General features: G+C 42.5%; 1 protein-coding gene across 2 annotated transcripts in view; it reads left to right on the top strand.

Annotated features, from left to right (window-relative positions):
• The window catches only part of LOC139389938 (netrin-G2-like), a 60,600-nt gene extending 46,416 nt beyond the window's left edge, over positions 1 to 14,184 (top strand). Inside the window, exons 7-14 of one of the 2 annotated variants that reach the window (XM_071136974.1) lie at positions 1,512 to 1,598; positions 3,526 to 3,714; positions 5,696 to 7,723; positions 8,194 to 8,283; positions 9,771 to 9,842; positions 10,889 to 11,056; positions 12,623 to 12,757; positions 13,125 to 14,184. In XM_071136974.1, the coding sequence (XP_070993075.1) occupies positions 1,512 to 1,598; positions 3,526 to 3,714; positions 5,696 to 7,723; positions 8,194 to 8,283; positions 9,771 to 9,842; positions 10,889 to 11,056; positions 12,623 to 12,757; positions 13,125 to 13,348 (2,993 nt within the window). In that variant the 3' untranslated portion in view covers positions 13,349 to 14,184. The remainder of the gene's footprint in view (positions 1 to 1,511; positions 1,599 to 3,525; positions 3,715 to 5,695; positions 7,724 to 8,193; positions 8,284 to 9,770; positions 9,843 to 10,888; positions 11,057 to 12,622; positions 12,758 to 13,124) is intronic. The other variant, XM_071136975.1, reaches the window with a different exon arrangement.
• The last annotated feature ends 25 nt before the right edge of the window (positions 14,185 to 14,209 follow it).

The raw sequence follows: 14,209 nt of genomic DNA, 5'->3' as shown, positions 1-14,209 counted from the left end.
CTTCTGATACCTTTCTCTGCGGTGTCACAAGTATCAGAGGGAGATTTGAAAACAGTCATCTACTGAGTACAGAGTTATGAATGTGCTCAACATTGATGATAGCGGCTTCTAGGCAGCATCCACTTAAGGTGCTTTTCAGTAAAAATAAATAAAAGGTTCCATATTTATTCAGCATGCTTGTTCTTTAAACAATTCTCACTCATTCTCACCTGCTTGTTTGTCAAAATGGCTGCCCCAAGTACCAAGGCAGCCTTTTCTCGACCTGGAGGGCTGATCTTTTTTTTAATTTATTTTTCTTTTTCTTTTACCAGGTAGGTCAATTTACAACAAATTTAGGAAAAGTTCAGACTTAGATTATAATGAATATGATTATGAACAGTGATTATTACCTGCCAATGTCCACCCCAATGCTTCTCTTGGGTTGCATTCACACGTACACACAATAGTGTAACTCCACCATCGAGAGGCTGAGAGTGCTCTCTGATCTAGATGAACAAGCTGTCTCATCAGGGAGCAGATCTTCTCTGGGAAACCTTCTCTAAATTGGTTGGCCATTGTGGCAGATGGTAAGAGGGGGGGGGGGCTGTACATGTCCCAACCTCTGTAACTTCGTGTTACCCCACAGCTGCAGTACATTGTGACTTGCCTCAGTGCCCACCTCTGCTCCACATACATACACGTGGGTCCAATGTAGCCCAGATAGTTTACCCGAAGGTAAATCCACCTCCAGCACTCATAAGGTTTCAACATGGCTACTACCGCACCCGAACAAAGCCATGGTGTTCAGACATGTAAATACAGCTCATAAGAAAGCGGAACATGACCGACTTGAATTCCCCACATTGATGCCACAAAGATATGCCTCAGCAAGTGTCCCAAAGTACATGCATAAGCATTTCCTTAATGATATGAGGTTGTGTGTGTGTGTGGTACCCAGCGTGTAAAAACCTGTCCCGGCCGATAATTGGGTTTCTTTTTATGTAAAGATTGATTTGGGAGTTTGTCCCTTTGGCCATGCGCTAATGATCAACCACTGGGGAGGGATACAGCCTTAATAAAACATCAGCATGCCAGACAGCAGGAAAGCTCCCACTGTTCCAAGTGCGCCCCGCTGAATCCCAATGCGCCCATCTGCAGGAGGAGGCCGAGTCGCTCACTACAGGGAGACTCTACACTTTACGCTACACCTGAAGCACGTTGCCGCATAATATTAGTGTGATTTAAATATTGGGCATACGGGAGAATGAAAACATGATTTGGTTATTTGGCAAGGGCAAAGATTTGTGTGTGTGTTTGTGTGTGAGAGCGGTGTGTGTGTCGGCGTGTTTACTAGAGTACTTGCTCGTGTGTTTATTAGTGCGTGCATGCTTTTCTGTGTGCCTGTATTTCTGTCTCTCAGCCAATGTACCTTTGTTTTTGTTAGAAGCTTACCATTCATTGTTAGAATACTTCAAAACGTCAGACCCTAACGAGATACTGTATGACCCCGATTTGTCTTCTGTGCCAAACAGACATCACCACCTTCACTGACATAGTGACAGCTGTGGTGGGTCCCACATCCAGCACAAAGCTCAGTGACTCCCTAACTGACACACCAGGTTGGAAACTAGTGAGATGAACATTAGGCATTAGGCATTTGATAGTAGGTAACGTAGTAGTAGTAGCTAGTGGTACAGTGCGGAGAACAAGTATTTGATACACTGCCGATTTTGCAGGTTTTCTTACTTACAAAGCATGTAGAGGTCTGTAATTTTTATCATAGGTACACTTCAACTGTGAGAGACAGAATCTAAAACAAAAATCCAGAAAATGACATTTTATGATTTTTAAGTAAATAATTTGCATTTTATTGCATGACATAAGTATTTGATACATCAAAAAAGCAGAACTTAATAGTTGGTACAAAAACCTTTGTTTGCAATTACAGAGATCATACATTTCCTGTAGTTCTTGACCAGGTTTTCACACACTGCACCAGGGATTTTGGCCCACTCCTCCATACAGACCTTCTCCAGATCCTTCAGGGTTTGGGGCTGTCGCTGGGCAATACGGACTTTCAGCTCCCCCCAAAGATTTTCTATTGGGTTCAGGTCTGGAGACTGGCTAGGCCACTCCAGGACCTTGAGATGCTTCTTACGGAGCCACTCCTTAGTTGCCCTGGCTGTGTGTTTTGGATCGTTGTCATGCTGGAAGACCCAGCCACGACCCATCTTCAATGCTCTTACTGAGGGAAGGAGGTTGTTGGCCAAGATCTTGCGATACATGGCCCCATCCATCCTCCCCTCAATACGGTGCAGTCGTTCCAGTCCCCTTTGCAGAAAAGCATCCCCAAAGAATGATGTTTCCACCTCCATGCTTCACGGTTAGGTTGGTGTTCTTGGGGTTGTACTCATCCCTCTTCTTCCTCCAAACACGGCGAATGGAGTTTAGACTAAAAAGCTCTATTTTTGTCTCATCAGACCACATGACCTTCTCCCATTCCTCCTCTGGATCATCCAGATGGTCATTGGCAAACTTCAGATGGGCCTGGACATGTGCTGGCTTGAGCAGCGGGACCTTGCGTGCACTGCAGGATTTTAATCCATGACGGCGTATTGTGTTACTAATGGTTTTCTTTGAGACTGTGGTCCCAGCTCTCTTTAGGTCATTGACCAGGTCCTGCCGTGTAGTTCTGGGCTGATCCCTCACCTTCCTCATGATCATTGATGCCCTACGAGGTGAGATCTTGCATGGAGCCTCAGACCGGGGTCGATTGACCATCATCTTGAACTTCTTCCATTTTCTAATAATTGCGCCAACAGTTGTTGCCTTCTCACCAAGCTGCTTGCCTATTGTCCTGTAGCCCATCCCAGCCGTGTGCAGGTCTACAATTTAACCCTGATGTCCTTAAACAGCTCTTTGGTCTTGGCCATTGTGGAGAGGTTGTAGTCTGTTTGATCGAGTGTGTGTGTGATCGAGTTCAAACAGGTGCAGTTAATACAGGTAATGAGTGGAGAACAGGAGGGCTTCTTAAAGAAAAACTAACAGGTCTGTGAGAGCCGGAATTATTACTGGTTGGTAGGTGATAAAATACTTATGTCATGCAATAAAATGCAAATTAATTACTTAAAAATCATACAATGTGATTTTCTGGATTTTTGTTTTAGATTCAGTCTCTCACAGTTGAAGTGTACCTATGATACAAATTACAGACCTCTACATGCTTTGTAAGTAGGAAAACCTGCAAAATTGGCAGTGTTTCAAATACTTGTCCTCCCCAGTGTATGTGTAAAGTCTGATCACCCCAAACTGTATATCAATGCAAACTCCTTTTATTAGTCTAGGCACTTTTAGTACCCACACTTAGATTAGTCTCAGTGGTTTTGTAGAATAGAGTTTTTGTAGAAAAGACTATATATACAGTATGTTTGTCTATGATGCTAGACAACATCTGGAGAGCATTGGTGTGTAAATGCAATAAACCTCTCAATTACCTAAATTACCTCATTGCTGGCTCAGTAAATGCTTTCCAATTGCTCCCTCAAGTGCTGCTTCTGGCAACAGATCAAACGTCTGTGCTAGCCACGATACCAGCCACTCTTCCAGCCAGTATGTCAGACACTGTGCCAGTCTCTGCCAGTCCCGACCAGACAGACAGTCCATCCTTAACCACAGTGAACTTTCCCCCAATGGAGGTAAATCCCCCCACAACCACAGTGAGAGCGCAGCCGAAAGGTAAGTACCCTGAAACACCAGAGGAATCACTGACCTCTCACCCTTACACTACATGAGCTTTAACACCTCAAATAATACTTTTTTCTCCAAATGTCTTTTGATATTGTTCAGGGATCTAAATGTATGAATATTGGTTAGACTATTCTTGAAACACATCCACTTTGGACATATCGGTGGTCACATGGATTTTCTGTGACTTAATCATTTAGGACATTTTACAAAAGTTTGGGACTATAAGAATAGCAAAGCAAACCTGGGTTATGATACCATAAAACATCATAACTGACTAGCAATTTTACATTGATGTAATAATAGAAATGTTGATTGTTGTGCTTCATCCGTGTTAACTAATGAGAGCAATACAAGACGGGACACAAATGATGAACTGAGCACAGTGGCGTAGTAGTGTTTGTGATCTTACTCCTACTAAAACACTTTGTCCGTCTCACAATCTGTGTCTCGTAAACCATCTGTTTTAAACCGTCTTGCCTGTAAGCAAAACTGAGACCAGGGGTTAACAGCAGATTAAACTGTAGTTTAATGGGAACAGTCAAGTGACGCACTGGGTCCTTGAAACAGACGAGTAAGAGAGACCGGCAGGAGAAACAAAACGTCTTCAATTGTTTGGCAGAGGAAACCCCAAGAAGCCTGTAGACTGTCATATTTACCCCTATTAACCTCTCCCAGTGTGAATCAGGTCTGCCAGAGAACATAGAGTGCCTTATTCTCCCCAGAGGTTGCACTGGGGTAAAGAGATTAAACATGATTACTGGGCTAAAGTAGTCCTGAAGGCAAGGTATGGTATAAGGGCCATGATACGGACCTCTTAACATCTCCATGTGCTAGGCTACTTACACTTTAGGATTCCCTGTCTGGTGCCAGCTACTAGCTTAGTAGTGTCCCTCAGTGCCAGGTTGGAGTATTAGAACAGAGCTTTGCTGTTGTATTCACTGTACAAATGCTACATTAAAGAGACAGTGAATGTGGGAGTGAATTGGGGTGTTTGGAGAGTATGGAATGCATACTTTGAGAGGACCAATGATAAAAAAAAGTTTAAGTCATGATATCATTCCGTGCTGTGTTTTGGTCTATTGACAGAGAAAAAAAATACAGAAGGTGAGAAGTTGGCCAAGTGTTTTCTACTCTCTTGTTTGGAAGATAGAATACCCAGCAGGCTCACTATCCCTCAGGCTCTGGCAGCATGTTGAGTTCATCCCAGGGCTTTCCAGAACACAGATTAAACTGCCTACTTTGATTCCCTCAGGAATGTTTGATAGGAAAAGGAATGCAACAGAACATTTCACACCACCTGCGATAGAATGGCACCCAAGTGGTTTGTGGCGGGCGCTGGACTTTTGAATCAAATGGTCATTCTGTTTGTTGCTCTCTTACCGCCTTCCTCCTGCCGAGCAAGGGTCTGATGATATCCACTGTTCCCAAGGAAAGTGCTGCCACTGGACACAATCAGCAGCCAGGAGCGATAAATCATTAAAAAAAACGCTATCATTGTGTAGCATCATCTTTTTCTGGAGCACAGCATCAAGCCAGCAATACTGGTGCTGGGGGCCAAAGCTCAAGCCTTTTCTGATCTATTTCCGAATACCAATTGAATGAACAGCTGCTAAATATTTCACAAGCCGGGAGAAGACAGGTCGTGGTAAGGGAGAGCAAACCAGGCAAGTTACGGAGCCTGTGGAGATAGATACAGTAGATAGATACATGAAACCATAACAGGATGGAGGCACGGAGCCGTGTCCTTGAGGAGTAGCCACAGGGCAGATGCAGGGGAAGTGATGATATCTGGGCATGGGGTATCCCATTTCTACTGATACTGACAGAAATAGGGAAAAGTTGAATGCTGTAGATATCACAAGACGATGCCAGCGAGCCAACATCAAAATATTATAAATATAGCGGTGCAGTGGTTAGTATGCCATCTTAACAACTGATTGGTGTGATTTTTTTCTGTACACAATTGCAGTTACTGAATCATCTGATGCAGCTGATGCCACATCTGACTCAGTCACACCATCATCTGATGCAACCACTCCAACATCAGTTGGATTTACTCTCACACCTGACAGCACAACGACAACTTCCTACACAGTGACTTCTGACACCAGTACCACAGCATCTGACACAAGTACTTCTACATCTGACACAAGTACGGCTACATCTGAAACAAGTACTACAACATCTGAAACAAGTACTACAACATCTGAAACAAGTACTACAACATCTGAAACAAGTACTACTACATCTGACACAAGTACCACAGCATCTGACACAAGTACCACAGCATCTGACACAAGTACCACAGCATCTGACACAAGTACGGCTACATCTGAAACAAGTACTACAACATCTGACACAAGTACCACAACATCTGACACAAGTACCACAGCATCTGACACAAGTACGGCTACATCTGAAACAAGTACTACAACATCTGACACAAGTACCACAGCATCTGACACAAGTACCACAGCATCTGACACAAGTACCACAGCATCTGACACAAGTACCACAGCATCTGACACAAGTACCACAGCATCTGACACAAGTACCACAGCATCTGACACAAGTACCACAGCATCTGACACAAGTACCACAGCATCTGAAACAAGTACTACAACATCTGACACAAGTACCACAGCATCTGACACAAGTACCACAGCATCTGACACAAGTACCACAGCATCTGACACAAGTACTACATCATCTGACACAAGTACTACATTTGACACAAGTTCAACAACAACTGAGAGAAGTACTACAATATTTGACACAATTGCAACACTATTTGACATTAGTATTACACCTTCGGTCACTACTACTAACACAGTTGACACAAGTACCACAACATTTGACACAAGTGCCACAACATTTGACACAAGTACCACAACATCTGACACAACCACCACAGTATCAGACACAAGTATCACAACATTTTACACAAGTACTACATTTCTAATAAGTACTAAAACATCTTACACAAATATTTATTTTGACACAAGTTCTACAACAACTGACACAAGTACTGTATCTGACTCAAGTACTACAATATTTGACACAATGACTTCAACATCTGATATATTTACCACAACTTATGGCACTATTACTTCAGCATCTGATGTATTCACTTCAACATCTGGTGTGCCCTTTCTGGCATCGGACACAGTTACTCCAGCATCTGATGTAGTAACACCACCAACAGATGGATTTACCTCACCCCCTGATGATACATTTATTCCAGCATCTGAGGGAGATACACCCGCCTCTGACGTGGCTTCTTCAGTATCTGATGGACTGACCTCACAACCTGATGAAGCTCCTTCAACACCTCAAGCAGTTCCTCCAACTCCCGACACGGTTTCCTCAGCACCTGATCCTCTATCCCGTACACCGGGTAGAGACACCACCCAAGCTCCAGACAAATCTACTCCAGCACCTGACACAGATACCTCAACATCTGATGCTGCTACCCTGGCACCTGTTGTAGCTACTACAGCTCCAGACTCATCTTCAGCAGCTCCTGATCCTGCTACCCCATCTCCTGATGTAGGACCAGTTCCTGATTCAGTTGATCCAGCTCCTGATTCAGTTGATCCAGCTCCTGATGTAGGACCAGCTCTTGATTCAGTTGATTCATTTCCTGATTCAGTTGATCCAGCTCCTGATACAGGACCATCTCCTGATGCTGTTGATCCAGCTCCTGGTGTTGGACCAGTTCCTGATTCAGTTTATCCAGCTCCTGATGTAGGACCAGCTCTTGATTCAGTTGATTCATTTCCTGACTCAGTTGATCCAGCTCCTGATACAGTTGATCCAGCTCCTGATGATGCTGTTGATCCAGCCCCTGATGCAGGACCAGCTCCTGATTCAATTTATCCAGCTCTTGATTCAGCTCCTGATTCAGGACCAGCTCCTGATGCTGCCGCTCCAATGCCTGATGCTGGGGTCGGTGAGAAAGTGGAAAATAAAGAAGAAAATGTTAAAGAGGAAAAAGGTACACCGTGATATAGCAACAATACCCTCTTATTTTTTCATTTACAAGTGTATGAATATTCCATCAGTAAACTATGGTAAAACTGCAAATGTTGAAGGAACTATCCCACTGGGCACAGAAGTAATTTCAACGTCTAGTTTTGATTTTATATTTGGTTGACCAATCAGTTTTCTATATTGATTCAATAACAACATTATGTGGAGCCAATGTTGAATTAACCAATATTTGCCCAGTGGTATATTTAGAATGTACAATGTTATCCTCTAATGTACAGTTGTGTATGCAGTCTATATGCTGCTAATAGGCAGTTGTGTCAGTAAGGTTTTATGACCTTTACACGAGCTGTTGCCTTATTGTCTCAACCATTTGACAAAGCCATTATCTAAAGGGTCATTCAGCATGAATAAAAAATGAGTAAAAAGTTTGAAGTTGCTTTTTTTCTGATCTCTCAATCTCTCCGATGTACACAGTTACCCCCATAACTGAAGCCAAAGGGGAAAGCAAAGAGGAAGAGAAAGAGAAAAAAAAATATTTTCAAACGAAAGACAATGAGAAAAAAGGTATATTGATTAACAGTAGTCTAGTAGTATTTGTACTGTATGTTGTGTGTGTTACAAAATATAGTTTTAAAAATAGTTTAGTATGATCCAACAACTCAACTCTGTTATGGAAGCAGATGGGGATCTGTGAAACTCACTCCTCAGCCTGAAGTGAATCCACTTGAGCTGCTGAACAGTTAGCTTTTTGGTGGAGCAACTGGGTAGACACTTCAGAAGGGGGGTCATGTGTGTTTGCGAGGCAGAGGTCCTGGGTTCAAGCCTTGATATGAGCTGAATCAGGAGGAAGCGGTACTCGTTAAGCAAGCAGCGTGACATCCTTTACAATGGTGCCAATTGACTCAGGTCTGCAGTTGCGCTCAGCTCAATGCTGGGTTCCCCGTGGAGGGAATTTGGGGGGGGGGGGGGTGAAGGTAGCAGATGGGGATCTATGAAACTCCACTCGCGCTGCCGAACAGCTAGCTGGGTAAGACGCTTCAGGAGGGCGGCCATGTTTGTTTGCGAGGCAGAGGTCCCGGGTTCGAGCCTGAATCAGGAGGGAGCGGTACTCGCTAAGCAAGCAGCGTGACGTCCTTTACATTAGCGTTAGCATGTCAATTTGTAGTGGTGTCAGTAACCATTCATGTTGAATTCCCTGAACCAACTCAATGGGGTTGAAGTTGGAGTGTTAGTCACCTGGTTGCTATAGGAAAACATCCCCACTGGGTGTCAGAGCGCAAACAGATAATTGATGGACAAAATAGGTTGCGGAAAAGCCATTTTTGGATGAGCCCATGTCCCAGTAGGATACCTGATCCATGGTTTCAGGAGGCTATTGACTCAAAGCACCAGGCTGCTGACAAGCATTAGAAGTCGTCTGTGTGTTTGTCAAACCTAGAGCAGCTAATGTATTTTTGTTGTTGACAAGGATCATGTGGTACAGAATATGCCACATAGTATTGTGTGGGTGATTCTGTCACCACTCAGACTCCACTCATCAGCTGTAGCTGAACCAGTATTGCAAACTAAACATCTTTGCTATGGACTATGATTCCAATCACTTGATTTGGCACTAAACGGGAGAAACGGACTGAAGCTCATTTTGTGTTATGTTTAAATGTTAAAATAAAATAATTGTTACGTTTCCCTAATAAACACAACCCAGGTAGGCATTTTATTGCTGGTGAGATGGATTGTCTGAATGGGACTGAGATGTTGTTATTGTAGAGGAATGAATATCTACACTTTGTGAATGACTAAACGTTGTGGTTTATAAACAATACTGTGTGTTAATGTGTAGATTTCAATGGTTTATGGAATGTATGAGGTCTTTCTCTGTGAATCATGCAAGATGTCTGAGCAGTTGGCACCCTATTGTGTTTCAGGATTCCTTTGGCATCAATTGTATATTTTTGTAGCCATGATATTTCAGACACTGTAGTAGAGGCTTGTACACATTGGCATGTTAGTATTATCTATAACACAGTTAAATAGATGCTTTATTTCCCAAGCGGTTGTAAAACTGCTGATTCCTGGTGGGTCCAAATACAGCGAGTCTAAGGTTGCATACGTACAGTTTCAAGGTAAGACATGATTTACCACACTGAAGCTTTGAATCTGTTTGGACTAGAGAACTGTGGAAAAATGACCAAAGTTTGTCCAGTCTTTTTCCTTCATTCATTTGTCTTTTTGGTTTTTTTCCCCCCATGCGTTTTTATGTTGCATGTTTGGGTTTTGTTTGCTTCGTAAGGTAAGCAACTTATTTCCACTCCATTTATAGTATTACTGTCGTTACCTTTTTATTGTGAACTTGTAATGAAACGGATTGTATAGTGTCATTTGTGTGGATGACTGTGGATTCCTTTGTGAGACAGTGACCATTCTTTCAGCAATCTGTAGGGTAATAGGCCCATTCATTTGTGATAAGCTGTTTTTGCCCCCCTGTCCCACTGCTCTACTCTGTGGTACAGCATATTACACCAGCAGCATCTTTTTTAAATAGCGTGTCAATAATGAATCCCCTCTAAGCAAAGAGAAGTAACATGATGCCTGATTAAATAACTAAACTGTCAGCTAAATCGTCTTGTACATTAGCATTAAAAACAATTTTATTCAGATTATTGTAGTATGATGGAACAAACTCCTAAAGCATTATAAGCTTCATTGTGACATATATATATTGATTTACACCTAATTAAAATATTATACAATATTTTAATTAGGTTTAAATCAATGAATCAATCGAAAAAATATATAATGCAAACTAAATTGACACCTTGGTGTATTTGCTCTACCAATTGTTTTTATCCCTTGGTAAATCAATGTGCAGTATTCAGAGGCCTGATTGTTAGCTGGTTGAATAAGGCAGATTTGAGCTTATTGAGGTCAAGTGATTTCCCATGGGGCCAAAAAGTCAGGAACTGGTTTCTGAACTCAGCATACTTCAGCTCTATGGAGCTTGCTATGTCTTGCCTATTTGGCTTTTGTATGATGAGTGAAACAGTTTTGGGGTATACCTAAATCTCTGAGTGCTACCTCTGCATTTGAATAGGACTCCATTCCTCCTCTTCCTCTTCCTCATCCTCCAGCACCTTGTACTAACCCTACTCTGCTCTTCCCCCCCTGTCAGACTGCGAGTGCTATGGCCACTCGAACCGCTGCAGTTATATTGACTTTATCAACATCGTGACTTGCGTCAGCTGTAAACACAACACTAGGGGGCAGAACTGTCAGCACTGCCGACTGGGATTCTTCCGGAATGTCTCTGCCGAGCTGGACGATGAGAACGTTTGTATAGGTCAGTTAGGATCTCTCCTCACTGTCTCACCACGCAAACTCCACCCTAAACGCACTCACTATAAACAGCTATGAAGAGTTTGACCCGTTTGCCCATCACTGACATGTCCACACATACAGCATTTTACCACAGACTTTCTTCATGAACATTTACACATGGATATGCACAGTGGAAAAGGTTGTTGAAGACGTTGATAAAGGCATAACAAGACAGCTTATCATTTTTGTATTGCCTTCGACCCCTACCAATTACCTGCAAACCTCTGTGACGTGTCTCCTGTATGACCCCGTTGTAGCTCAACAGGATTAAAAGCACGATCCTTCGACCATGCTAACGGCTAAAGAGAATCATAGAAGCTCAGCTGATCATTTATTTAGAAATGCTTTGAAAACATAAACATTCATACCATAGCAGCCTTTGTAAAAATGCTAAGGAATTACAATTACACATGCAGGATATAAAGAGGTCAAGTGTCAGTGTACTTTCACATATCTTCTGCCATACATATTAGAATTGTGTTTGGTGGTGCCCATGCATCCTATTCCACTCCCCACTTATCATTGGGTAAGGTGAAAGTAACTGTACACTTAAAGAATACAGCCAGTGCCAAAATTGCATTTAACAATCAACAATTTTAAACAACATGTAACATTCGGGTGCATTTATAAACTATTTATTTGGACAGCAAGAAAATGACAATTTCAACCAATGAGTTTTAATGGTTTAATTACTGATTTTTATATACATTTATAATAAATAGTCTTACCTTTTTTAAACCCATTATTATGTTTACCTTAAAGTAATATCAGAGCCATTCATTAGTGTAGTAACATTTTACTACACAAATACCACTACACATACCATTGCACTACCACAACACAGTACCGAGCAGGAACGACACAATGGCATACTGACACCTACTGGAGGCTCACTCAAACACAACTGGGTCCTGTTCATTTGGACATGCAACAGACAATGTTTTGCAACAGAAACAAAAATCATAATTTCTTACTTGGAAAGTTATTCTGTTTGGTGCCAAATGAACACAACCCTGTTTTACCGGTTTCCACTTGGGCAAAGCTGATATTTCTCTCAATGATTAAACAATGACGTCAGCTGAACTCTTAAAACACACATTGTATGACATTTTATCCAAATAGATTTGCCACAGAATTCAGTGCCAGTGTTATAAGACACAGCTGTGAATTGGGCCTGAAGTCTTCAGGTGGAAAACAAGACATACACTAGAGAACATGGCTTGAAGCAGGTATTACAGAGAAATAGTAAAGCAATGCCTCATGCTGTCATAGTTTCCTCAGGGTGAGAGCGACGCCTTAGGGAACAAGTTAAAACCGTCAACGCCTTCATTTTCCCTTCGGGTAAAGAGATGGAATGTTCATAGAATCGTCAGTATCAAACGAATAGCCTACCACTGACCTGTTCATCTTTATATGGGCACATGTGACCAGGACTAGTGAAACTGCTGTTTCAGCTAGATTGATGAGTACTGATCTGTATTTCTACCCTCACCAAAGCAGTAATGTGTTGTTAATCCCTTTTGTGCAGAGTGTAATTGTAATCAGCTGGGATCCTTCCATGCTCGGTGCAACGACACAGGGTTCTGCCAGTGTAGAGATGGCTCCATTGGGCCGAAGTGTGAGGACTGCCTGCCTGGATACAGCTGGAGACAAGGTTGCTCCCGTAAGTCGGGGTGTGCGTGAGTGTGTGAAGTTAAATGAAAGGTAAAGCTAAGACCAGTAGCCTACAGTTGAGCAGTTTGCCAATTGAATGGGAATCAATGCACAGTGAGCTCCATGAGTCCTTTCAAGGTCATGTAACAATCTGGCAAGCTTCACTGTATAATCAGTCCTTCAACAGAAAATGTCAACCGTACAGGTAAGGTCAAAACAGGTGTCTTGTTAATGTATAGTACTCGTTGCCAAAACCAGTGAACGTTTCTCAGGGTGTCCTTCAGCGACTCTAGGCTTGAGTCATTCAGTGTTCACACTGATCCTATTCCCTTTGTTTCCTCCCTCCTTCTCCATCTCCTCCCTGTCTCATCTCGTAGCCAACGTCTGCGATGATGAGTTCCTGCTGTGCCAGAATGGAGGCACCTGCTTCCAGAACCAGAAGTGTCTGTGTCTGCCAGAGTATAAGGGGGTGCTGTGTGAGCAGCTGCTCTGCGAGGGAGAGAGGGGCTGCAGCGGGGCCTCTGCCTCCTACGTCAGCCTGGCCGCCATGCTGAGCTGCCTTCTAGCCAACGCCCTGCTTAGAATAGTCACTGCTTGCTGAGCCACAACCAGGACAGCTGGAGCACACCTGGCTGTAGTATTGGGACCCTCCACCCGCGGCGCTAACCTCAGTCTCACGGTGCCGTTGCATTCTGAAACATTGTTTGCGGGCGCCAAGCCTCTCGTCGCCTCGCCACAATGAAACAAAGAGAGAGTTCCTCTCTGGCTCTCATTCTGAAAGCCAGTGCTGAAAGAATGTATACCAAAAAAAAAAAAAATCACTATCTAAGAAAAGTTTAAAGAGCGAAGAGTATTCTTTATGAAACAGTTTTTTTTCTTCTTGTCGTACATCTAAGTTTGTTCTCACAGAAATACTGCACTTAGCCAACTTGTTTTCTGAACGGAGATGGTTGTAATCACTGCTGAGGCCTACTAATGCCAAGTTTCTCTTACTCTCAAATTCACGTTTCCTTACTTTGCTGCATAGCCTGTTTGTTTCCTGGCAACCATCATTGAACTGAAAAGAGTGGGGAAATATGAGTAAAACATGTTTTAATCAGAGTTGATGTTTCAGTGGCTTGTGGTGGAGAATCAATTGTTGCATGGAAATCATGAAGCAAAGAGAGGGAGTATGACCTATCCAAATGGAACAAATCTATGTATATTTCAAAGGAAATATATGACTATTGTATATTAACATTGTTTGAATATTTTTGGTAGAAATTGTTATTTTTGTTCTAAGTAAACGTTATCATTCTAAAGAAAATGACCCATGATGAGCTTTTTACTACTGTAAACCTTTCTGAGAATGTGACTGTTAGAAGATTAGGATGATGCTCCTGATTCCATTGGATAAAGACAGTTGAAGGAATAAAGCGTGAAGGTTTGAAAGTTCAATCATTTGACTCCAGGGTTTTATCGC

This window comes from Oncorhynchus clarkii, chromosome 30 (genome assembly GCF_045791955.1).
Source record: "Oncorhynchus clarkii lewisi isolate Uvic-CL-2024 chromosome 30, UVic_Ocla_1.0, whole genome shotgun sequence".
Taxonomy (NCBI): Eukaryota; Metazoa; Chordata; class Actinopteri; order Salmoniformes; family Salmonidae; genus Oncorhynchus; species Oncorhynchus clarkii.
Note: the sequence above shows the minus strand (reverse complement) of the source record. Positions and strands in the feature narration are given on the sequence as shown.